The following is a 26,270-nucleotide window of genomic DNA, read 5'->3' on the forward strand; positions in this document are numbered from 1 at the left end:
TAGGGTGAGATGTCCTACAGATATCAATTAGATCTAACCGGTCCATTGTATATCTACCCATAGGTGTGAGTGGGGTATTAAAGTCTCCCACTATTATTGTGTTATTGTTAATTTCCCCTTTCATACTTGTTAGCATTTGCCTTACATATTGTAGTGCTCCTTTGTTGGGTGCATATATTTTTATCACTGTTATATCTTCTTCTTGGATTGATCCTTTGATCATTATGTAGTGTCCTCCTTTGTCTCTTTTCACAGCCTTTATTTCAAAGTCTGTTTTATCTGATATGAGTATTTCTACTCCTGCTTTCTTTTGGTCTCCATTTGTGTGAAATATCTTTTTCCAGCCCTTCACTTTCAGTCTGTATGTGTCCCTAGGTTTGAGGTGGGTCTCTTGTAGACAGCATATATAGGGGTCTTGTTTTTATATCCATTCAGCCAGTCTTTGTCTTTTGTTTGGGGCATTCAACCTATTTACATTTAAGGTAGTTATTGATAAGTATGATCCCATTGCCATTTACTTTGTTGTTTTGGGTTAGAGTTTATACACCTTTTTTGTGTTTCCTGTCTAGAGAACATCCTTTAGCATTTGTTGAAGAGCTGGTTTGGTGGTGCTGAATTCTCTGAGCTTTTGCTTGTCTGTACAGCTTTTGATTTCTCCTTCATATTTGAATGAGATCCTTGCTGGATCCAGTAATCTGGGTTGTAGGTTTTTCTCTTTCATCACTTAAGTATGTCCTGCCGTTCCCTTCTGGCCTGAAGAGTTTCTATTGCAAGATCAGCTGTTATCCTTATGGGAATCCCCTTGTGAGTTATTTATTGTTTTTCCCTTGCTGCTTTTAATGTTTGTTCTTTGTGTTTGATCTTTGTTAATTTGATTAATATGTGTCTTGGGGTGTTTCACCTTGGGTTTATCCTGTTTGGGACTTTCTGGGTTTCTTGGATTTGGGTGGCTATCTCCTTCCCCATTTTAGGAAAGTTTTCAACTATTATCTCCTCAAGTATTTTCTCATGCCCTTTCTTTTTGTCTTCTTCTTCTGGGACTCCTATGATTTGAATGTTGGGGCATTTAACATTGTCCCAGAGGTTTCTGAGGTTGTCCTCACTTCTTTTAATTCTTTTTTCTTTTTTTCTCTCTGCTTCATTTATTTCCACCACTCTATCTTCCACCTCACTTATCCTATCTTCTGCCTCAGTTATTCTACTGTTGGTTCCCTCCAGAGTGCTTTTGATTTCAGTTATTGCATTATTCATTATTGATTGACTCTTTTTTATTTCTTCTAGGTCCTTGTTAAACTTTTCTTGCATCTTCTCAATCCTGGTCTCAAGACTATTTATCTGTAACTCCATTTTGGTTTCAAGATTTTTGATCATTTTTACTGTCATTATTCTGAATTCTTTTTCAGGTAGACTCCCTATCTCCTCCTCTTTTGTTTGGTTTGGTGGGCTTTTATCATGTTCCTTTACCTGCTGAATATTTCTCTGCCTTTTCATCTTGTTTAGGTTGCTGTGTTTGAGGTGGCCTTTCCGAATTCTGGTAGTTTGTGGTTCCTCTTTATTGTGGAGGTTCCTCTCTGTGGGTGGGGTTGGATGAGTGGCTTGTCAAGGTTTCCTGGTTAGGGAAGCTTCCATCAGTGTTCTGATGGTTGGAGCTGGATCTTTTCTCCCTGGAGTGCAATGAAGTATCCGGTAGTGAGTCCAGGATCCCAGGAAGACTTGGTTAGCAACTGGGAGTCTGCTTGCAGTTTGGTAGAGGATGCCATCCTTGGGGCCGAGTTTTCCCTTTGCCTTATGGCTCTGGCCGTTGCATGCCTGCCTCCCTGCCTCTGGCAGGGGATGGGCCAGTGTGCTGCTGGCTATCTCTCCTTTGGTATTGGCTCAGTCCTTTGTTCTGTGAGCAGCCCAGCAGTGCCTTAGGTTAGACCTTTTTGTGGAAGTTCTCTCTCTCTTTCCTCATTTTTTTTCCCTCTCTCTGGCTATCCCCTGGTTTGGGTTGCTATCTCACGTTAGCTCCCTCAGATTGCCCTTATGGCATTCAGGCCCAGTCCTTACCCTAAGCACTGCAGCCCGCACCTCCCTGTTCAGCCCCCACTTGCTGGTGGCAGACACAAGCGTCTGGGCTACTGGGAGCTGCAGTTTAGCACGTAATCTGTGGGTTTTATTTATTTTTTCCTCCCGGTTATTTTGCCCTCTGAGATTCCAAAACTCCCCACAGACCTGCCAATGAGAGGGTTTCCTGGTGTTTGGAAACTTCTTCTCTTTTATGACTCCCTCCTGGGATGGGTCTCCGTCCCTAACTCTTTTGTCTCTCTTTTTATCTTTTATATTTTGTCTTACCTCCTTTCGAAGACAATTGGCTGCCTTTCTGGGTGCCTGGTGTCCTCTGCCAGCATTTAGAAGTTGTTTTGTGGTATTTGCTCAGTGTTCAAATGATCTTTTGATAAATTTGTAGGGGAGAAAGTGGTCTCCTTGTCCTGTTCCTCTGCCATCTTAGGGACTGCCCTCATTAGTTCAGTTTTAAATTGAGATAATATACTAGTTAATTTTACCATTTATATCAAGGCTTTAATGACAAAATTTGATTTCTACCTTGATTTTGATTGATGCTTACAAATAGTTTTTAGGTTATAGTGCTGTAGTGATTAAATGATGAAGACTCTGTCTTTGGGCACTTCACAGTGCCCATTGTTAAAATTTGGGCCATTGTTAAAATTTCTCCCATGAAGATGCTGTGACCTGATTAGAGCCTTGTGTGTTGTAGGGCTCAGGATGGGGGGTTGGTGGGGTGTTAGGATAAGCTACTTAAAGTAGTTCTCTGGCTAATTTATGTTAGAATTCTGAGCACCAGATCCTTAAGCTGCCATTTTATTTGGTTGTATCTGTGGGAAACTTTTGGTTTCATTTAAAAAAAAAGAGCTAAGTATTTATAGTTTGTGGGAAATTAAGGATAGTAATGAGGAATTTCTGGTGTGAAATAATTTTACCTCTTTACAGACAGATCCAGTTGAGTATGTGGAAAACATGTGTGAAAACATGCAGCTGTACCCACTACAGGACTTTCTCACTGGAGATCAGCTTCTTTTTGAATACAAGCCAGAAGTAAGGAGGTTTCCATCTCTAAACCTTACTTTTAGAGAAAGAGGAGGGTGAGAAAGTGCAGAAAGGTACATAAGAACATGAGAATGGAGAAAATTAGGTTATGTTTAGTCAGGTTTTTGTTTGTTTTAACTGAAGAAATATCAGTAGTTTTGTGGATAATTTTTCATGATGCTTGTATATGACCATGCTTTAATATGACGAGAAAATCAAGTCCTCTCCTTAGGTACGTTCTTTCTATTTTTCAAGTGTTGAAACATCTATTAAAGTCATTTCTAAGAATTATGTGCTTTAGGTGATAAACATACTTGCTTAGCTTGCCTTTTAATTCTATTGGAGACTCTGTACAATTTTAATCATTTTGAGAATATATACAAGAGAAATACAAGAATCCTTGATTTCAAAATATATGACTTATGTGTAATAAATATTACACATAAATAGTTGGTCAAGGTCTTTCCTTCACTAGTCCTGGTAAATAAATCATTTCACTCCATATGGGGTAGAGGTTCTCAACCAGGGGTGATTTTGTCCCCATGGGATATTTGTCACTGCCTGGGTACAAGGAAAACCATTCAGCATCACAGTAATCCCAGTCTGTGCTCCAACCACTGATGCCGAAGAAGCTGAAGTTGACCAGTTCTGTGAAAACCTACAACACTTCTAAAATTAGCACCAGAGATGTCCTTTTCATCATAGGAGATTGGAATGCAAAAGTAGGGAGTCAAGAGATACCCAGAATAACAGAAAAGTTTGTCCTTGAAGTACAAAATGAAGTAAGGCAAAGGCTAACAAAGTTTTGTCAAGAAAGCACACTGGTCATTGCAAACACCCTTTGCAACAACCCAAAGACTATTCTGCACGTGGATATCACCAGATTGGTCAGTACCAAAATCATATTGATTTATGTTCTTTGCAGCTAAAGATGGAGAAGCTGTAGTTAGTAAAAACAAGACCTGGAGCTGACTGTGGCTCAAATCATGAGCTTCTTATTGCAAAATTCGGCTTTAATTGAAGAAAGTAGGGAAAACTGCCAGGCCATTCAGGTTTGACCTAAATCAAATCCCTTATGATTATATGGTAGAGGTAACTAATAGATTCAAGGGACTAGATCTGGTAGACAGAGTGACTGAAGGAATATGGATGGAGGTTCATAACATGGTATAGGAGGCAGTGACCAAAACCATGCCAAAGAAAAAGAAAAAAAATTCAGAAAGGTAAAGTGGTTGTCTGAAAAGGCTTTACAAAGAGCTGAGGAAAGAGAAGTGAAAGACAAGGGAAAAAGGGAAAAATGCACCCAAAATGAATGCAGAGTTCTGGAGAACAACAAGGAGAGAATAAACCTTCTTAAATGAACAGTGCAAAGGAATAGAAGAAAACTATAGGATGAATAAGACTAGAGATCACTTGAAGAAAATTGGAGATACCAGTGCAACATTTCATGTAAGGAGAGGCAGGATAAAGGACAGAAATATTAAGGACCTGAAAGAAGCAGAAGAGATTAAGAAGAGGTGGCAAGAATATACAGAAGAACTTTACAAAATGTGTCTTAATGACCTGGATAACCAAGATGGTGTGGTCACTCATCTAGAGTCAGACATCCTTGGAGAGTGAAGTCAAGTGGGCCTTACGAAGCATCACTACGAAAAAGCTAGTGGAGGTGATGAAATTCCAGCTGAGCTATTTCAAATCCTAAAAGATGATGCTGTGAAAGTGCTACACACAGTATACCAGCAAATTTGGAAAACTCAGCAGTGGCCACAGGACTGGAAAAGGTCAGTTTTCATTCCAGTCCCAAAGAAGGGCAGTGTCAAAGAATATTCAAACTACCGTACAGTTGCTCATTTCACATGCTAGCAAAGTAATGCTCAAAATCTTTCAAGCTAGGCTTCAGCTGTACATTAACTGAGAACTTACCGATGTACATACTCGGTTTAGAAAAGGCAGAGGAATCAGAAATCAAATTGCCAACGTTCATTATTAGATCATGGAGAAAGCAAGGGAAGTATAGAAAAACATCTCCTTCTGCTTCATGAAGACTGTGTTAATAAAGCCTTTGTGTGGATCACAACAAACAGTAGAAAATTCTTAAAGAGATGGGAATATCAGACCACCTTACCTGTCTCCTGAGAAACCTGTATGCGGGTCAAGAAGCAACAGTTAGAACCAGACATAAAAAAAACTGACTGGTTTAAAATTGGGACATGAGTATGACTAGGCTGTATACTGTCCTTGCTTATTTAATTTCTACATCATGTGAAATGCTGGGCTGGGGGAAATCACAAGCTGAAATCAGGATTGCCAGAAGAAATATTGGCAACTTCAGATATGCAGATAATACCACTCTAATGGCAGAAAACAAAGAGGAACCAAAGATCCTCTTGATTAGGGTGAAAGAGGAGTGAAAAACCTGGCTTAAAACTCAACATTCAAAAAAATTAAGATCATGGCATCCAGTCCCATCATTTCATGGCAAACAGAAGGGATAAAAGTGGAAACAGTGACAGATTTTATTTTCTTGGGCTCCAAAATCACTGCAGATGGTGATTGCAGCCATAAAATTAAAAGATGCTTGCTTCTTGGAAGGAAAACTATGACAAACCTAGACAATATATTAAAAAGCAGACATCACTTTGTCAACAAAGGTCTGTATAGTCAAAGCTATGTTTTTTCCAGTAGTCACGTGTGGATGTGAGAGTTGGACCATCAAGAAGGCTGATTGCTGAAGAATTTATGTTTTTGAATTGTGGTGCTGGAAAAGACTCTTGAAAGTCCCTTGGACATCAAGGAGATCAAACCAGTCAATCCTAAAGGAAATCAACCCTGAATATTCATTGGAAGTACTCATGCTGAAGCTGAAGCTCTAGTACTTTGGCCACCTGATACGAAGAACTGACTCATTGGAAAAGACCCTGATGCTGGGAAAGATTGAAGGCAAGAGGAGAAAGGGTTGGCAGAAGATGAGATGGTCAGGTAGCATCACAGGCTCAATGGAATGAGTTGGAGCAAAGTCCAGAAGATAGTGGAGGACAAAGAAGCCTGGTGTGCTGCAGTCCATGGGGTTGCAAGGAGTTGGACACGACTTAGTGACTGAATAACAGCAACAAAGGGTACATTTCAGTTGTCACAGCTGGAGAGTGATCTTGGCGTCTAGTGGGTAGAAGCCAGAGTTATTGCTGAACATTTTACAGTGCAGGAGATGGCACTCTACAACTAGAAATTATCTGGCCCAAAATGTTAATAGTGCTGAGGTGAGAGACTGTGATGATGGTAGGTATTGTAAAACTACTAATTTTAAAGAAGATAGGGAAAGGGAAAGGAGGAAGCAGTAACCACATAGTCTTGTCATTTCCCTAGGATGATTGTGCCCAGGGGTCCAAGTATTTTTTTCTGAACCACTGTTTGTTGTTTTTTTCTCAAAGAAATGTTTTTAAGTAGTAGTTAGGGTTTCAAATCTAACCCATAAAAATCTTATGCTTAGTTCTTGTCATAGCTGAAGGATTATTACAGGAGGCTCTACATTGAATCATTTTACTGATTCTTGTGTTTGAAGTAGTATAATACATAATAGTTAAGAGCATAGTTTTTGAAATTATGTACAAACTTGGTTAGAACTCCACTTGTCACTTCTAGGTGTGTTGTTCTGTGCAGATTATAGAATCTTTAATCTGTGCAAATTACTTAAACTTTAACCTCTGAGGCTGAGTGCTTTCTATAAAATAGGTATGAAAAGTAAAGTGAAACTATTAATTGCTCAATCGTGTCTGACTCTTTGTGACCCCGTAGACTGTAGCCCACTTGGCTTCTCTGTCCATGGAATTCTCCAGGCAAGAATACTGGAATGAGTATCCATTCCCTTCTCCAGGGGACCTTCCCGAACCAGGGAAAATGGGTATACCTTAAGGTTATTGTTAGGATTAAATGAAATACTACCTGGCACATAGTAAAAGCTTAGTAAATGATAGCTCTTTTCACTGCTAGTCCTCTTATGTAGAATTTGAGATGAGAACTATTGGAGCATTCTGAAGAAAGATATTTGAAGCTGCTGATAGACTAATGAAGTTTTGTCAATTAGGGTGGTCATGGACTATAGACAGTTTCATGAGCATTAAGGTGCTAGGATCTTGAGGGTGTCTAACATATTGTGGCTTTGCCTTTTTAACAGAGATGTATTAGAGTGAAGTTATAATTGTTGTATATGTGTCTCCCCCCTCCACTTTCCCCCTGTCCCCAATTAGGTCATTGCTGAAGCCCTTAATCAGCTAGTTCCTCAAAAGGCAAATCTTGTTCTACTGTCTGGTGCTAATGAGGGAAAATGTGACCTCAAGGAGAAATGGTTTGGGACTCAATATAGTATGGAAGGTAAAATATTTTAAAATTGTCCTACATTTAGGTATATGATTCACCTGGGAAGTTTTATTCCTTAATAGTTTGTCTGGTAGTTCCTGTGGGGAAAATGATATATTTTTTTTTAAGATGTTTACTTTGAAATGAAAATGATTTATATTACTTTCCTGGAAATTGTTTTCTGCAGTGCTTATATCTGTATTAGCTAGTGAGAAAATCCTGTTGTCTTTGGGAGCCTGGGGATATTTTTGGCTGTATTTTAGAAAAGTGCCCCCCAGACTTCAGTGTGCATATCACCTGGAGGTCTTATTAAAATATGGATTGTGATTCAGTAGCTCTAGAGTTGAGCTTGTGATTCTGTGTTTCTAACAAACTTTCTAGGTGATAACAAGGCTGATGAAACCACCCATTGAGTAGCAAGAGTTTGGAAACTCAGGTTATGTCACTTACAGTTTTCCTGAGAAAAAAGAATTGGTTAGTGAAGACCAGTTGTTGACTGGTTTGTTACTATGAGAATTCTGAACACTGCATTCTTTATTGAATCAGTTTGTCTTTTATCTCTACAGATATTGAAAACTCTTGGGCTGAACTGTGGAAGAGTGATTTTGAATTGAATCCAGATCTTCATCTTCCAGCTGAAAACAAGTACATAGGTCAGTGAAATATCAATCATTATACATAATCCATCCATGTACTTATATTAAATAACACCTGATCTCTGGGATGAGCATTACAGTTTTCTTACTTTTCCAAATGATAAAACTGAAGCTCAAAAAAGCCAAATGACTTGTCCTGGACTGTTCAGTTGGTGATTGCAGGAAACCGGATGTAAGCATAGATCCTGGGACTTTTTCTGGTCAATGATAGCTGATGCTTTCATGTCAGTCCCTCTAGGTGTTGCCATTATCTTGTCTGATTATTCTAGAGGTTTTCAAACTACAGGTTGCCTCCCAGTGTAATGAACTGTGAAAGCATTAAAAAAAAATCAGAGTGGAAAATAGCAAAATGTTTCATTAAATAAAGAAAGGGTATTATTTTCAGAAGTTTTGTTCCCGGTAGGTATATGTGTGTGTTAACCTGTCTACTAGCTTACAACAGAAAATAATTCTAACTGTGAGGAAGTCACTGGTCTAGGACAAATATAATTTACTCAGAATTTCATTTTTCCAGCAATTCTATTCCTAGGTATATACCCAAAAGAAAACAGATATTCAAACAAATGCATGTGCATGCATGTTGATAGCAGCATTATTCACGAAAGGCAAAAGGTAGAAACAACTAGTGTTCATAATGAATAAATGGATAAACAAACTATGGCATATACATACAATGATGGATTATTCTGTCATAAAAAGAAATGACGTACTGATATATATGCTTCAGTATGGATGAATCTTGAAAACATGGTAAATGAAAGAAGACAGACAAAAGGGGTTTACATGTATGATTCTTTTCACCTGAAATACCCAGAATAGGTAAATCCATAGAGACACAGAACTCAGGTTGATGGTCGCCAGTGGCAGGGGGGAATGGGTAATGGGGAGCAACTGCTTAGTGCTCCTTAGTGCTTAGGGGTTTCCTTTTGGGTTGATAAAAATGTTTTGCAGCTAGAAAGAAGTGGTAGTTGCACACCATTGTGAATATACTTAATTCCCCTGAATTGTTCACTTTAAAATGGTTTTATTTGTTAACTTTCAAAAATATGTAAATTTTGAATATGTAAATTGGTAAATGACATTCTCATTCAAGAATGCATTCATAAATTGGTCTATACAATTATTTTGACCAAAGGTCCCTCTCACAGTTAAGATTAGTCAGCTCTTGGGAAATTACAGATTTTCAGAGTTCATGTAGTTTAAGGTCAAGAGTGGAGAAGGCAGTGGCACCCTACTCCAGTACTCTTGCCTGGAAAATCCCATGGACGGAGGAGCCTGGTAAACTGCAGTCCATGGGGTTGCTAAGAGTCGGACACGACTGAGTGACTTCACTTTCACTTTTCACTTTCATGCATTGGAGAAGGAAATGGCAACCCACTCCAGTGTTCTTGCCCTGAGAATCCCAGAGACGGGGGAGCCTGGTGGGCTGCCGTCTATGGGGTCGCACAGGGTTGGACACTACTGAAGCGACTTAGGAGCAGCAGCAGCAAGGCCAAGAGGACTTTCTTTTTAGTATTGTTCTACTAATTTATTGTACTCTAACATTTGAATTTGACATGTTTTTGCCTCAAAAAAGAGTTACCTAGAGTTCTGAAACCAAGAACAGATTGATGGAAATTCTGTTGTGATAACTGAGTGATTTATTACCTTTTGCTTTTGTTAGCCACGGATTTCATGTTGAAGGCTTTTGATTGTCCAGAGACAGAATACCCTGTTAAAATTGTGAATACTCCACAAGGTTGCCTGTGGTATAAGAAAGACAACAAATTCAAAATCCCCAAAGGTAAAATGTTTACCTCCTTAAAACTAGTGAAATAAGTATAACCAAACTTTCTCCAGTTTCTCACAACCTTTTACCTCTTGTCTGTCACATCTCTTCCTTTCCTCTTTTCCTTCTACTTGAAGACCTTTTCCAGGCTTACCTGTCGGATCCATACTATGCTCCTGTGCTGTCACAGAAATTCTTATGTACACTACAGATTCCAGGGAATAAATAAGGATTCAAGCATAAAATGAAATTATTTTTTGATTTTTTTTTCTCAGTTAAATGAAAGCAGAGCCAGGTGTTTGGCTGTCTCAGGCAGCAGGTGGTGTTTTTTGAACATTATTGTTAAAAAGAGAATCAAGAGTAAGAGTATGCTGAAAGGAATTATTCTTAGACGTGATAGATAGCCAAGTCCAGCATTACAAATGTGAAATATCCTCCATCTGTCTCCCTGTACTCTTTGTTTCTCAGCCTAAAGGAAGTGTTGTATATACAGTTAACCAGACTCTGAAGCTCTTATCTTCAACATGGTAGCCCAAACTGTGTTGCTTTTTAAATTTTGTGTTCTTGTGCATAGCATAGGAACTTACTGAAGCAACTTGGAATCAAAGGGTAGGTGCTCTTGTTTGCCATGTAGCCCCGTAGCCTTGACACAACTGTACTATAGTTCTAAGGGATTCTTGAGTTCACTGGGAAGGTGTTTACTCAGTTTTTCTTGGATAGATTATGAGTTTCTAAAAATGTTCTTAACATTTATTCCGCTTCCTTGGAACAGTACTGATACAACTTTCTGTGAGCATTGGTATTTTTCCCTTAATGTTCTTGACATGTATACCTCTATATGCATTTTTCCTGAACAAGGCTATTGATAGTAAGAGTATTCATAGGCCTCTCTGTATATCTGTCTATATATGTGATTTTCCTATAGATTAAAGTATGCCTTCTGGACACTATTTGGAATGGTAAATATACTTATTAAGGACGCTTAAGGATAAAAATGTAATGAGGATTTAAGGATTAGTGGTTTATTTCAGAATTTTTAAAACATCATCATATTGGGGGAAAATAACAGATGTACTAAATATTTGAGGCCTCTGGCCATTAGTTTCTTATTTAGGGTCTTTTTCTTTCAGCATATATACGTTTCCATCTGATCTCACCTTTGATACAGAAGTCTGCAGCAAAGTAAGAAATTGTCCTCTTTTCTGGAAGATATATATATTTTAATTATTGAAAGACTTTTATTTCTGAATCATTGTATCATTCTCTTTGTCAGTACTTGAGCTGTGCTCCTCATTTATGTGTTTTCTATGTGCCCAAAACAAATTATCTGTGTGAATCACTAAGATGGAATTGTGGCTGCTCCGTCTCCAGCACTTATTTGTACTGGATTGAGAAAGTTCCTTAAAGATAAGCTTGGGTTAGCCTCCAGTATATAATGAGGACTAGTGTGAATCTGTTGACCTGTATTTTGAGACTGCCAAGGAGTCTGATTTTACTTCATTCTTAGCAAATTATTTACACGTTTATATAGATAGCTGTATTGTGGGAGGTCAGAGAGCCTAAAATGTACCTGAATCATAGGAGGTGCTCAGGAAATGTTACTACATTTCTTCCTTTCTTTTGCCCCTTAACCTGTAAAATCCAGCCTTAAACTGACAAATAGCACTAACATTATTAATATCCAGTCTAAAAAGTGCATTACAGGACTTCCCTGGCCATCCAGTGGTTAAGACTATGCATTTCCAATGCATCAGTCTCTGGTTCGATTCCTAGTTGGGAAACTAAGATTCCACATGCCACATGGCCAAAAAAAAAACACAAAAAAACATGACCCTACTCTCTTCCCTCAGATTTTTAATTTGTTGGCCAGAAAACCTAGGCCACAGGGATAGCCAGAGCATTTGGGCCAGTTGCTTTTCATGTATTTTACACTTATCCCATTGTGCAACTTAAATATTATCATATTCTATTTGTGCATGACATGAAAAAGATTAGGGGAGCACTGCTGAAGGTGGGAGTTCTGTAATGCCCTGGTGAACCCGAGCCCTAGTAAGCTGTATTTACCTTTGAGCTCAGTTAGTATATAGAGTTTACATTCTGGAGTAGTGAATTAACATCTTTATAAAAGTGAAGTTTCTTACTCTAAGTTGAAGGAAATTTGTCTATTTCTTGTCAGTTAATGATGCTGTTTGCATTTTTATACTCTTAGTGTGGTCCTCTTTGATATCTTTGTCAATATCCTTACCCATAACCTTGCGGAACCAGCTTATGAAGCAGATGTGGCACAGCTGGAGTATAAGCTGGTCGCTGGAGAACATGGTTTAATTATTCGAGTGAAAGGATTCAACCATAAACTACCTGTAAGTACAGTGCTCTGATTTCTTTGCAGACAACTTTAAAATTTCCTATTTGTTTGTTGTGCCTATAGCACCAAGCATAGAGGTTTGTGCATAAGGTGCTGTATATGAAAAGAAATATGTATTAATATAGATCATTAGGTTTTTGTTGACTGATGGCAGGTATTCCAACTTTGGCCACATATAAGAGCAACATATATTCTTTAATTAATTGTATTTATTGGGCTTCCCTGGTAGCTCAGCCTGCAATGCAGGAAACCCTGGTTCGATTCCTGGGTGGGACAGATTCCTTAGAGAAGGGAACAGCTACCCACTCCAATATTCTGGCCTGGAGATCATTATGGTTTTTTTGGCTGATGGCAGGTATTCTGACTTTGGCCACATATAAGAGCAACATATATTCTTCGATTAATTACATTTATTAGTGTTGTATACATTAGTAATAGATACAGCACAGCCTGTGCTTCAGACTTGATTATACTTCTCTTTACTGTCAGTTTCTCTGCAGCCAACACTGGTATTTAGGACTTGTTTGAGTGTAATTGGGCTGCCCTTGTGGCTCAGACAGTAGAGAGTCTGCCTGCAATGTGGGAGACCTAGATTCTATTCCTGGGTTGGGGAGATCCCCTGGAGAAGGAAAACGCTACCCACTCCAGTATTCTGGCCTGGAGAATTCCATGGACAGAGGAGCCTGGTGGGCTACAGTCCATGGGGTCACAAAGAGTTGGACACGACTGAGTGACTAGCTCTTTCTTTGTTTTCTTTTTTGAGTGTAATTTCATGCCATAGTGCAAGGACAGATTTAAAACACCTGACATGTTCCCTGATACCCTGACGAAGAGTAGAACTTAGATGTCTGTGTTCTTTCTTTGTCTTCTTACAGTCTTTTCCATTGTTTCAAGTGTGTGTGTCTTGTTCCCTTCTAAGTTTATGACTCTTAAGAAACAGAGTTTATATCTTGTTAGTGATTTATCTTTTGGTAAAGAATATGTTTCAATGTCATCTGTCAGTACTTCATAAGTAAAGGAAGAAATACCAAGAACCAGGTAAAATAATGTACCCAACAATAAATTTTATATGTTGGTTTTTTGGGTAGAACATATATTAACATTTGGGGAATTGGGTTTATCTAAGAAAAATTCTGGAGGAGAGGACCTGGAAGTAATTAGACCTGTGCTAAGAGGTGATAGCCTCCATATCTTAGCAAAAACCCTAGAGAAGAGTAGTTTTCTTCTTTATACCCTCTTACTTGTCAGTCTCCCCTGGGAACAAAAATTATTCTTAGGAGGAGACACATGGAATATTTTAGTAACCTTCAAAAGAGTAAATATAATGTAGCTTAAAATCCAAACATATTAAAGCCAAATACAGTAGTTGTCATTTGATAGGTATGTTTTGGAATTACCTGGAGAGCTTTTTAGAAATACAAACCATAGTATTTGAGGTTCTTCATTTTATGAAGCTTCCCTACTGTAACATTAAAACTTTATATAAATACTATAAATACATATATAAAACTAGAGATCATTTACACCTATGAAATACAGAGTCAAGCATTCTAAAAACTTGAAAGTTAAGTTCAAATATAACAAGAAGAATAATTGACCATGACCAGTGCCAGCAAAGCAAAGAGTTGGTTGTTCAGTTTTATGAAGCTGTTATAAATCATTATAACACAAGTCAGTTAAGAAACACTGTGTGAATATAGTGATAATGAACATAAATCATTATATCAAAGTCAGTTGAGAAATACTATATGAATATAGTGATTAATGCCCCCAAAATTATTTGATAAATTTGAGCTGTCATTCCTAATAAGTAGGAATAAAGGGAGGTTACTCAACCACAATAAAAATCTTAATTAAATGTACAATAACAGATGTTATACTAACTGATGAAATCCTGAACATTAAAATTAGGAACAAGCCGAGGATACCCACGATCACTTCTATTAGTCGACATTATTTTTAGAATTTCTGGCTACTGTATTAAAGTGAAAAAATAAAAACACCTGGAAGAGAAAAAGCATTTTTCTTTGCAAAATACTATTAGAATTTAAAAAATAATTTGTGATATGACTCATCATAAGAACAGTGTATCAATGGCTCATTTTCCTGTAGTGTAATAACCACTTGGAAATGGATTGGGAAAAAATATGTCACTATAATATTGAGAAAAATAATCAAATATGTAAGAATAAAGAAGAAAAGTATAGAACCTATCTAAAGAAAGCTATAAATCTTTTTGAAGCATATAAAAGACTTTAAGGGAGAAGACTCCACATGTTTCTGGATAGCACAGGTTGATACAAAGTCATTATTTCCTAAATTATCTCCTCCCAGTTAAAATCAAATTTTGGGGCAGTGGAGATGCTCAATAAAATTATTTTTAAGTTTAATGGGAAGGAAAAAATGTTTTAAAATACCTCTGAAAATTATGAAAAAGAAAATTTTTATTCCTTCAGATTTTATAATTATTGAGAATTTTAGCTCCTAAAAATTCTTTGAGGGAGGGGCTTCCCTGGTGGTTCAGTGGTAAAGAATCTACCTGCCAATGCAGGAAACACCAGTTCAATCCTTGATCTGGGAAGATCCCACATGTCCCGGAGCTCGTGTGCTACAACTGTTGAGCCAGTGCTTAGAGCCCGGGAGACGCACCTGCAGAGCCCACATGCTGCAACTACTGAAGCCCGTGCAGCCTAGGCTCTGCTCCACAACAAGAGAGACCACCGCAGTGAGAAGCTGATCACAATAACTAGAGGGCAGTCCCCACTCACTGCAACTATAGAAAAGCCTACATAGCAATGAAGATCCAGCACAGCCAAAAATAAATAAATGAATTACTGGAAAAAAAAAATAGCTAGGTGGTGTAGCCATGGGTTAAGGGAAAAAAAAAAAAAGATTCTTTGAGTCATTAGTACTTATGTCCCACACAATGCCTATTTTATCATATTGAACCCCTGGTAGAAACCAATGGGAAACATTTTCCCCCTAAAAATCAGTGGATTTACATGTTTCTCCACTTACGGTGTTTCTTTCTTTTCTTCTTAGCTACTGTTTCAGCTTATTATTGACTACTTAGCGGAGTTCAGTTCCACACCAGCTGTGTTTACAATGATAACTGAGCAATTGAAGAAGACCTACTTTAACATCCTCATCAAGCCTGAAACTCTGGCCAAGTATGTATACATGGGATCAGCTTATATTTTGAAGGCCTAAAACTATATGCCTTCCTTGGAATTAAGTGTGGGGAGTGAGGCTGTTGTTTCAGTGCTAATTCAGATGTGATAGAATTGTGCTGTGTTTTAGGAAACTAGACCATAGAGTTAGAGAGTTCCTAAACTCAGTGTAAGTAGTTATCGGTGAGGAGGACTGCAGACAGTCTACTATACTTAATTAGAGGCTAAAGGTTAAAAGAGTGTTTTTTCCTAGTTTCTAAGTAAAAAATAGTTCAAAAAGTGCTGACTTTGTTGTAGCTCAAAATTGCTTAGTGTATTGGATGTTATGATAAGTAGCTGAGTTAAATTGCCTAACAGGTCATTTATCTGACAACTGCAGCTGTCCAGAATTCAGTCAGGTTGCAGAAGAGAGCAGAGACGCTTCTGGACAGTCTGTATGCCCTCTGCTAATAGGCAGTCATCTTGGGCCTTTCACCAGAGCCTGTTCTTTAATCTAGGGCCAGTGGTAGCTTATAGGGTACCTTTGTGTGAATCAGAAAAAAGTACACTCTTGAGGGTAAAAAGGCTCTGTCAGCAGGTAGAGCCTTTGTGGGAGGGGGGAAAAAGTCCCCTCTGAGCAGATATAGCCCTTTATGCACATGGCTTGCAAGCCCCTACTTGACCTGTTTGCTGGGCATCTGTAAATACCCTGCATTAGACATAGTTATAATGAGACCATAAATGGCCAAAATTCGAAAGCAGGGGAGGGAGTAGTTAAGAATCAGACATGTAATAACTGATAATCTGATCACAAAAAGTTATAAAAACTAATAACCAAATATAAATGGGAAAGGAGAGTTGTCTGGAACTATTGATATAATTAAAAATAGCCCCATATATCCTATAACTCCTGAATACTACTTTGTTAAAATGTGGTAGAGTAATAGTACTTGTTTATTGAAGATTTGGTATGTGTTAGATCTAAGAACTTTAAGTGTATTTATTTAATTCTCACCAAAACTGATAATAGTATGGCATTTTTATTTCCCTTGTTTTACAAATGAAATTGAGCCACAAATGTTAGGTAACTTGGCCATATTTAAACAGCTTACTAAGAAAAATAAATAAATAGCTTACCGTGTGGGAGGGGGTTAGTCTGATTCTTGCCTAGAGCCAGTTATGCTGTATTGTCATTGTAGATATACATGATGGTCACTTCCAGTAATGAATAAATGCTAGTGAGATTTGAAATCAAAATAGTAATATTGGTTTGTGACTCATTTGGCAGCTTGTGTGAAATGTTTTATTTTGCAATTGAAACATAAGTTTTACCAATGAGCTAATAATCTATGTAATAGTCTATATATGCAGTTTTAAATGCTTTTTGCTGCTTATGACATTGTTTCCCTATCTTAAGTAGTGATAGAAATTGTCACTTTAAAGAAACACATCATCTATAGAAACTTAACCCAATCCTATACCCTTACGATTCATTTCTTACAATAAGACTTTTTTTTTCCTGCTCTCTGTAGAGATGTTCGGCTTTTAATCCTGGAGTATTCCCGTTGGTCTATGATTGATAAGTATCGCGCTTTGATGGATGGCCTTTCCCTTGAGTCTCTGCTGAGCTTCGTCAGAGAATTCAAAGCCCAGCTCTTTGTTGAGGGCCTGGTACAAGGAAATGTCACAAGCACAGTGAGTGTCAGGGTTCTGTTGGTACAGGCCAGGTATGAATGCTGTTCTGCGCTCTGGAATTCTATTAGTTCTTCCCTAAAGGGGAAGCTCTGTAATTTTGGCAGGCCAGCATCGTCACAGTCTGTTTAGAAGGGAACTTGGCCCTTTCAGTGCTGGACAAGACTTTCTTATGAAAGAGACTACTGGTATTGGACCGCATTTTGAGTTAAGTGGGTTTGGTAAATACATGGTACTGGTTACATTTGTTGACAATTGTGGAAACTAGAAACAGTTTAATTTAGAGATTAAAGTGGGAGCTGGGGAGGGCTGAGGGATGTATATATATATACATCATTCACTTAGTATCAAGTGTATTCTGTTGCTCACTCTATGCCAGGCTCTGTATTAATAGATCCAGGTTTCTAAAACACAGCCTAATGGGGTAAACCGGACAACTAAGTTTGATCCCCCAGTGGAGAAAGTTTCACAGTGGACAGTAAACAGCACCAAGGGAGAACAGAAAAGGAGCCACTTAGTATTCAACAAACATAATCAATATTGAATCAGTGAATGATAATCCCAGTTAATGAGTGATAAACCCAGTGAATGAATGAACAGCATTTTGGGTGACAGACTGTATCTGCTTTCTGATGCATTCCAGGGCTTCCCATGCACTTAGAACATTGGTATTAGTTGGTTTGGGGTGAAATTAATGACAGTAGAGTCTGATATAGCTATTTTCTTCTCTTTCACCTCCTAGGAATCTACAGATTTCCTGAAATATGTTGTTGAGTGAGTATTAGTTGAATTTTATCTTTAGGAGTTATGTGTTCTTAATAGCAAGAGGACCTTGAGACCAAAATTCAGTTGTTACTAAATCTGTAATGGAGATGCTTCTTGTAGGTTTATTTGAGGTTAGTTATATAAACAAAGCAATTCAGAAGGCAGTGTAGAAGGCCTGACTTTCAATTTTGGGGGCAGGAATAGGAGGATAAAGGCACAGCCTCGATGACCCATACTGATTGTTTTGCAGCAAGTTGAACTTCATGCCTCTGGAGCAGGAGATGCCTGTGCAGTTCCAGGTGGTGGAGCTACCCAGTGGCCACCACCTGTGCAAAGTGAGAGCTCTGAACAGGGGTGACGCCAACTCTGAAGTCACTGTATATTACCAGGTCAGTGGCCCCTTTGCACACAGCTGTCCTCATGGCTGTGTCTTTTAGACACTAAAGACTGGTGGAAGGACCACAGTGTCTGGGGGAAGTGATCCTATGCTCTTCAAGGCCTGTTTGCGGTTACTCTGTGGTTTTATGCTTGGGGTCATATGTCCTCTTGAAGCAATTACATTTAAAAACTGCTCCTGTCAGTGAAGTGGATCCTTTTTCAATCACAGTGCTTTATTAATCACCCAGCCACTAGTCCAGAGGGACAGAACTGAAGTATGGCTGGAAGTCCCTACATATTCACCAGTCAGAACTCCAGGGAGCAAGAAGACATTTGTTAAAAGGACAGTTTTAAAATACGACAAAAGCAAACATAGTCAACCAACATAAAATAAATAGAATGGCTTCCAGAGTCATAATGAGTATTTTCAAAGCACCTGAGAGAGAGGATTTATCACCTCTATTTTATGTATGATAAATCTGAGGTCCTTCACTTACCTGAGGTCATACCAGCTGGAGTTCAAATTTATACTTTCTGTCTTCAAATCCTATGTGTTTTCCACAGCATTCTGGAGATATGGGATGGTGCTTAAAATAAGAAAGAGCTTTGCACTGATCTCAATTGGTCCAGAGACTAGCCTGTGTTTGGTCCCACTCACTTTTAGGACAGTGGGGACCTGTGTCTGTTTAGACTGATCTCAGACTTCCCAAACACTGGGGCTCTTTATCTGCTGCTTTGGTCCTGGGTTTTCTACATGAGGAAATCACTTCTCTGTCTGACCTCGTAAAGATCCCTGGCCTGGACTTTGGGCAGGGCTCCACGGCCTCACTTGTCACCTTGTCCTTTTCTTGAGTTTCTGGCGCTGAATCTTTGCCTTGTCTGTAGAGCCTATCTTCCTCTGCAAGTCCTTGACTTTAGGTTGTGTCCTTGGTGTGTTTTGGGCAGGAGCTGGCAGGTCAGGGATTACTGAACTCAATTCCATGTCCACCTGCAGTTCTGAGCTAGGGCTGGGAATACAGATCATCATGCATGATTCCAGTCTGCACACACCTCCTGTTTTGTGGGAAGGCAGGAAGTATAACAGTAGAGGGTATGGGGTGGGGCGGCAGGGGCGGGGGAGAAGAGTAGGGTAGTATCCTGAATAAATGGTTGTCAAGAAGAGCTATATTTTTAAAAAGCCCTGTAAGCCATTGGATTTTCAGTTGGTCTGATCAGCTTCTCCTCTCAGTCAGGTGCCAGGAGTCTGAAAGAATACACTCTTATGGAGCTGCTTGTGGTAAGTTGCATAAAGGAGAGTCCCTATACTCGGGAGCCCCTGGCCAACTGTGAGGACTGGCCTATCTACCTGAGGGCTGGGGACCTGGGAGTGGTCAGAGATCTGTGGTTTGTAAGGGAGCTGGTTGTTGAGCATTTCTCACCTAGTATTAGCCAGGATAATGGGCCTGGGCTATTTAAGAAGGCAGTAAGGGAGGCTGGACTCGGGGGTCACATGTTAACACTTTGGGGGGAAGAAATGGAGGTTTCTCTGCTGGGAGGAGTTGAGCTGATGGGTAGTATGTTGAATTACAGATGCATATGGAAGAGCCTTGTTTTGACTTCCTTCGAACCAAGCAGACCCTTGGGTAAGTCTGCTGGCAAGAGCACTGACCTCAAGTAAGATCTGGGGCTTACTTTGCAGGCTTAAGTCGATCAGCTGGACTGACTGAACAGTCTCAGCACTCTTTGGCCCTTCCAGGCCTTAAGAGTCATACCTACCAAGTCACACTCGGTAGAGTCATACTGTCAAAACTTTTGCAATTTGCATCTTGGACTATGATCAGTCTGTCAGTTTGGTCAAGTTTCAAGATTAGCAAGAGAAGAGGCTGGCCTTGTGGTCCTCAGTTCAGAAGAGGGGTGGATACCCTAACCCAAGAGTAAACATCTATGGATCCTCTTCCAGGACCTGTAGGGTCCAGTAAGGATGGGCAGAAACCGTTCCCACTGCTCTCTAGTACCTCCAAGGACAGGGTGCAGGTGAGTACCCGAGCTCATAGAACTTTTCACTCTGGCCATAGGTACCATGTCTACCCTACCTGTAGGAACACATCTGGGATTCTAGGCTTCTCTGTCACCGTGGGGACTCAGGCAACCAAATACAAGTGAGTAAACAAGTGAGATGATGGGCCCAGCTATCGTTTTTCTTGGCATAGAGAATAGGGGCTGCATCCTTGCCCTGACCATTTGCTTCCCATTTAGTCACAGCTGCAGCAGGTGGCTCATACATGGCCTGGTCCAGGACTTACCAGTGGGTTTGTAGGTTTGACTCAAGTCCTATGGTGACTGTGCAGGGCTTGCTACTGCTTCCTCTCTTCAGGCATATCTGAAGACAAGAAAGGCTGATGCCTGACCTAGCATTCGGGCTGCAAGCAAGGTACTAGGCCGTGGTGGTCCTCAGCTTTGAAATGGTCAGCATGGCTGTCTACTGCTTCCTACGAGGATACCAGGGAATTGGGCTAGAAGTGGAGTAGGGGTGGGGGTTCTTCACTGTTCACTTACCTCCTGCAGCTTAGGGGAGATCACTTCAGCCTTTCCTGGAAATATGCCTTAGACCCAGTTCTCTCCTTTGCCTTCTGCTTGAGACCTGGTCAGTGATGACTTAATGGAAGATGTTTTATTTTAGCTCTGAAGTTGTTGATAAGAAGATAGAAGAGTTCCTTTCAAGCTTTGAGGAGAAGATTGAGAACCTCACTGAGGATGCATTCAACACCCAGGTGATTGTGCTGGCTTGGTCTTTTGTTGGGTCACCCAAGCCCTCGATCGGAGAAGGTAGTGGCACCCCACTCCAGTACTCTTGCTTGGAAATCCCATGGACGGAGGAGCCTGCAGTCCATGGGGTCGCTGGGAGTCGGACACAACTGAGTGACTTCACTTTCATGCACTGGGGAAGGAAATGGCAGCCCACTCCAATGTTTTTGCCTGGAGAATCCCAGGGACAGGGGAGCCTGTTGGGCTGCCGTCTATGGGGTCGCACAGAGTCAGACACGACTGAAGTGACTCAGCATAGCATAAGCCCTCGACACTAGTCTTAACAGTACTATGTGCTGGGTTCTTGAGCTCTGTAGCCCACCTTAATCTGACCACGTCTTCCTGGCTCCATCCCTCGTCGTCATGCTGGCAGGTCCATCACAAATCAGACCAGACAGGGTTCAGTGTGCTGAGGATGCTTGGGTGATGCCATGCCTGAGTGTTTCTTTGACGGTAACAGGTCACAGCTCTGATCAAGCTGAAGGAGTGCGAGGACACCCACCTTGGGGAGGAAGTGGACAGGAACTGGAATGAAGTGGTGACTCGGCAGTATCTCTTTGACCGCCTTGCCCATGAGGTAGTAACATGGTTTTCAGAGTAAGACAGCTCTGACAGGGACTCTTGATTTAACAGGAGACACGGTTCTAAGCAAATTGATATTGTGTGGAGGAGAGACCGGGGGCACTCATCTTGGGTTGGTTATTATTTACTTGCCTATTTCTTGATGTTATTAAATTACATCTTGTTTCCAGACTGGCTACTATAGTGTCTCAGGTGGCCAAGTGAGCAGGATGCTGGGTATTCTTACTCTTCTTACTCTTGCTCCCCCAATTTCAGTCAGATCTACTTTTTAAAAAATTGAAATATGGTTGATTTACAGTGTTAATTTCTGTTGCAAAGTGATTCAGTTTTATATATATATTTTTCCTTTTCGTTTTTGTATTATATATTCAGATTCACTACAAGGTTTGGGAGAAAAACAGGTTCTGCTCCTTAAAGAAAATTGTGAACTTCTGGTGTTTATGAAGTTCCTTCTCCAGATTTAAGGATTCTATGTGTAGGTCTTTGTGACAACTTCTAGCCTCAAGTAATAAATCCCATTTAAAGGAGCTCTGGGTCCTCCAGTCCAGTGCTCTGATACTATAACCCTACCAAAGGATATTGAAGCAGAGCAGGTATTTAACAAAGAGGCTTCATTCAGCCCAACTCTTGAGGTTCTGCAGTTTTCCTGTTAGAAGCCAGAGGGTAAATACTTACCATGTATCTGAGAGGTGACACTAAGGTATAATGGGTTTGACTCCATGTACGGTACTTAGCTGTAGTTACAGCATCTGCTACCCTCTCCTGCTTATTATCGGCCAGTCAGTCAGTGTGAAGAAACATGAAGGTGTATCAGGCTCATTTGTATCCTTATCTGGAAGGTTGGGAGCCAGCTGAAACATGTTAAAATAAAACAGTGTGCTTATTATAAGCAGGACCAAGGAGGTCTGGCTAGGGTGTTGTGTTTTAAGTATTATCTTTGCATAAATATATTGCTAGTTTTTTATAGCCTTCTTTCATATCTTCCCTTCTCCCATTAAGATTGAAGCACTGAAGTCGTTCTCAAAATCAGACCTAGTCAACTGGTTCAAGGCCCACAGAGGACCAGGAAGTAAAATGCTCAGTGTTCATGTGAGTATCGTTACCTAAGCTGTAGCTCTGTCCTTTGCAGGCTTGTCGTCTCACCCATTTACTGAGTTTGGGTTGGTGTCCTAGATCCTACTAGGTCTTTGCCCAAACATGGTCAGCATTCTCTCTCACCTCAAGTCTTTGGCCTTTTTCAGGTTGTTGGATTTGGGAAGTACGAGCTGGAAGAGGATGGTACCCCTTCCGGTGAGGATTCAAACTCTTCTTGTGACGTGATGCAGCTGACTTACCTGCCAGCTTCTCCTCTGCTGGTAGACTGTACCGTCCCCATTGTTGATATCAGGGGTTTCACATCAAGACTTAACCTTCTCCCCTACCATAAAATAGTCAAATAAACTGCAGTCTCCTTGGCCTGAAGCACTGTGCATTGAAGTGTTTGAATTTTATGAAGTTACACTACTCCTGCCTTAGGGCTTCCATTGAATTTTTGCACTGGCATCATAGAATTTGATTTACTACCCTTCCCCTTCCGTTGTGATTAACAGACCGAGCGTTACTATAGCAGCTGCAGAGAGAAACGAGCAGGGTGGGCCAAATGTAACCAAAAAGCTTGCCGGAGCAGTCTTGAGATGCCCTGGCCTGTTCTGGTCTTCTCAGATTGAGAATCCAGTTCTGTATGACTGCCTTGAGAGGCCCTATGTAACTAGTGTCTTCTTAGTACCTAAATGCCAGGTGCTAATACCTGTGTTGTTGTTTTTAATGTATTTAAAAATAAAGATAATTCTGTATTGCCCTTCAGAATGAGCCATTTGCTGCTGTGACATTCCTTTTATTATATTTTGTTTCAATGTGGGGTGGGGATCTAAAAATAAGCATTCTTCACAAATTCTCTAAGGCAATAAAATATTTTTGGATAAAAGGTTGGTAGCCCTATGTGTACTATTTGAGAGTTCAGTTAAAACAAGAATAGCATGGTGGGGGCTATAGACAGAACAGAGGAGTATAAGGAAGGGACAGGATGGATGGACCCCCTTCATTATTTGAAGAGTCCCTATAAAAAGCCAGCCTTTGTATTCAAAGTTGCTAAGTAACTAGGTCCAAGTCTAATCATAAAATAATCAGCACATTAAAAAAAAAGGTTGGAAAAATTACTTTATGAAGCCTCAAGAAGCATTGAGTATAATTAAACCACAGTCCAGAGTTAGATACAATTTAATAATAGTTCAATTCCAAAGTAAAAGTTATTGTAGGTGAGACCATGAAATTTCCTAACACGTGATTTTAATACATTACACTAAATTTTCTAAAACAACTCAGAGGAACTGATATTTACAGTAAATGCAGTATTTATGAAAAATCTGGCATCAGCTATATTATATATATGTATATATGTATATATAGAACCCAAGATTATATGAACTAGGAAACATGTATTGTATATCTCAACAGCAGTACTAGAATGCAGAGTTTAAGACTGGGATTTATACCGTGGGATTTGGAAAAGGAGCAGACATCTTGTTTTCAAAACCTGAAGATTTTCTCAAGACCAAAATCAACGTTGTAACTGCCACAGACAGGAAAAAGGGGAGCTTTGCTCGCTTTAATTGTTCATCTGCATCAGAAAGTCCAGTATCCCTGAGATAGGAACCACTGCAATAAGAAGGGAGTGAATAGGTTCTCCCAAAGGAAGATTGTTGCTTAATTATGCATCCTGCCCTGGAACCAGGAGCAAACTTTGTGTTTCCCAACCTAATGCTTGGCAGCACCGAGACGCTTCAGTAATGGTTCATCATAAACCCAGCATTCTCCATCTTCATGAAACAACTGTTAGAGAAAGGGGGGAAATTCAGTTACACACTTGTTTTGTACTTCTGTATCATACTTTTAATTATTTGATGTGCTCCCCCCTCAACAGTGAAATGAACGTTCATCTTATTTATCACCATGCTTATTTGGTACTTCAGTATTCACCTGAAATGAATGAATGACAGCTCAGGGAACAGCAGCTAGCAGATCTAGGCAGGCTCCCCAAAACAAACTTACCCTTGTCTCCCATTGAATTTCCTTTTCCTTCCTTTCTCGGGCTTCTGCTCTTTGTCTTTCTTCAAGTCTATGCTTGGCTTCAGTTGCTGCATCAATGTCTCTGATTTTTAAGTTGAAAGTGACATCCTTCCAAAGGCTAAAGAAAAGAAGTGAAGGTGCTGAGTACTTGGTGGAGAGAGGAGTTAGCAATTTAAAAATGAAAGGCTAGAGCCATCTAGAACATAATTACAGTACAAGTAATTTTTAATGTAGTTCACAGACTAAATTACATACAAGTAATTTTTAAATGTAGTTCACAGACTAAATCTCCTTAGGCTGGCACAGGAGTGAAAAACAGAAACAAACTCAGAAGATTCCACCGCTAGTTGTCAGAGGAGGAAATAAAGCATATGCAGAAAGCTGTATATATGGCTGGGACAACAGAGGAGAAAGATCAACTGAGACAGGCTACTTCTAGCTGTACCTCTAGTGATATAACCTTGGGGCTGTCAGTTCATCTCTCTAGGGCGTCAGTGTCCCTTATATTAAGCTCAAGGAACAGCGGTTTATATTAAATAAACTAAATGGGAGACGAGAGGAGCTGAGACATTCCATTTCATAAAGACTCCCCTGGAATTAATGAATCTGGGAGAAGCAGTCTGACTATAGAGAATAAAGGTCAAGAGAAGCATTGCAGAGGCTTAAGGTTGGGGGTCGGGGAGGAGATCTGGCTTCTTCTCAAGGCCTGGAAGATGATAGCTAGACAAGTCTGGTCCAAACAATGCTTTATAAGTGAGGACGCGTAGGGATTAAAAAGTAGGCATCCTAAGATCCCCTCGTGTGAGCAGCAGAGCATAAAGGTTTATAGATTTCCACTTACAACTATGAACAGGCAGTCCAGGCAAATAAGACTGTTTATTCTTTCAAGTTTTTAAGTTAAGACCTAAAGATGTTCTGAGATCTATCTATATCCATATATACAGAGAGTCTACAAAGATGATGAGAAGCCAACATCCACTTGTCAAGCATCATACACAGGCTCCATGTATATCTCATTTAGTTCTCATAGCAAAGCTGAGGTGGTTCCCATTTCAGGAAAGAATGCAAAGACAGGTTAGCTTACAGTCAGGGTTACAGTGCCGGAGGTGGAGTACCGTATGAACCCAGGCATTCGGACTCCACCTGTGCTCTGTTACACCCTGCTATACAGACTGCCACCTGGCCCTGCACCTATGCCTGGCCAACAGCAAGAGCATTGCTGCAACAACTCTATAGTTATGTTGTCTCCTTACCAGCGGGATTCATACTCATTCTGATCTTCCAACTTCCTTACTTTCTTCTTAATTATAGGCAACTTCTTGGTATCTATAAAAACTACATTTTCCTAGAAAACAGAAAAGGTGGGTAAATGTTTTATTGTTCACATTGTTCTAAGAGAAAAAGTCAACTCTTCCCATTAACAGATTTCATAATGAAATCCCACAATGTGTTAGTGATGTAGACAATGAATTCCATATGCAATCTAAAGCCTAAATTATTTAAGTCTTGGTAAAGGCTCTTGGTCGGAGAAGGCAATGGCACCCCACTCCAATACTCTTGCCTGGAAAATCCATGGACGGAGGAGC

General features: G+C 39.9%; 2 protein-coding genes across 12 annotated transcripts in view; one reads left to right on the forward strand and one right to left on the reverse strand.

Moving 5' to 3' along the window:
• NRDC (nardilysin convertase) overlaps positions 1-23,427 on the forward strand; it is a 99,337-nt gene extending 75,910 nt beyond the window's left edge. For both annotated transcript variants that reach the window (XM_061411987.1, XM_061411986.1), the window contains 17 exons: positions 2,992-3,096; positions 7,332-7,455; positions 8,007-8,093; positions 9,760-9,879; positions 10,995-11,046; positions 12,074-12,224; positions 15,272-15,399; positions 16,911-17,073; positions 17,813-17,844; positions 18,086-18,224; positions 19,442-19,489; positions 19,783-19,835; positions 20,268-20,351; positions 20,873-20,963; positions 21,458-21,574; positions 22,579-22,668; positions 22,821-23,427. In XM_061411987.1, the coding sequence (XP_061267971.1) occupies positions 2,992-3,096; positions 7,332-7,455; positions 8,007-8,093; positions 9,760-9,879; positions 10,995-11,046; positions 12,074-12,224; positions 15,272-15,399; positions 16,911-17,073; positions 17,813-17,844; positions 18,086-18,224; positions 19,442-19,489; positions 19,783-19,835; positions 20,268-20,351; positions 20,873-20,963; positions 21,458-21,574; positions 22,579-22,668; positions 22,821-23,018 (1,782 nt within the window). In that variant the 3' untranslated portion in view covers positions 23,019-23,427. The remainder of the gene's footprint in view (positions 1-2,991; positions 3,097-7,331; positions 7,456-8,006; positions 8,094-9,759; positions 9,880-10,994; positions 11,047-12,073; positions 12,225-15,271; positions 15,400-16,910; positions 17,074-17,812; positions 17,845-18,085; positions 18,225-19,441; positions 19,490-19,782; positions 19,836-20,267; positions 20,352-20,872; positions 20,964-21,457; positions 21,575-22,578; positions 22,669-22,820) is intronic.
• Positions 23,428-23,756: 329 nt separating this feature from the next.
• The window catches only part of OSBPL9 (oxysterol binding protein like 9), a 164,281-nt gene continuing 161,767 nt past the window's right edge, over positions 23,757-26,270 (reverse strand). For all 10 annotated transcript variants that reach the window (XM_061411993.1, XM_061411994.1, XM_061411991.1 and 7 more), the window contains 3 exons: positions 25,938-26,029; positions 24,667-24,802; positions 23,757-24,447 (listed from right to left, as the gene is read on the reverse strand). In XM_061411993.1, the coding sequence (XP_061267977.1) occupies positions 24,373-24,447; positions 24,667-24,802; positions 25,938-26,029 (303 nt within the window). In that variant the 3' untranslated portion in view covers positions 23,757-24,372. The remainder of the gene's footprint in view (positions 24,448-24,666; positions 24,803-25,937; positions 26,030-26,270) is intronic.

Source organism: Bos javanicus, chromosome 3 (genome assembly GCF_032452875.1).
Source record: "Bos javanicus breed banteng chromosome 3, ARS-OSU_banteng_1.0, whole genome shotgun sequence".
NCBI classification, from domain to species: Eukaryota; Metazoa; Chordata; class Mammalia; order Artiodactyla; family Bovidae; genus Bos; species Bos javanicus.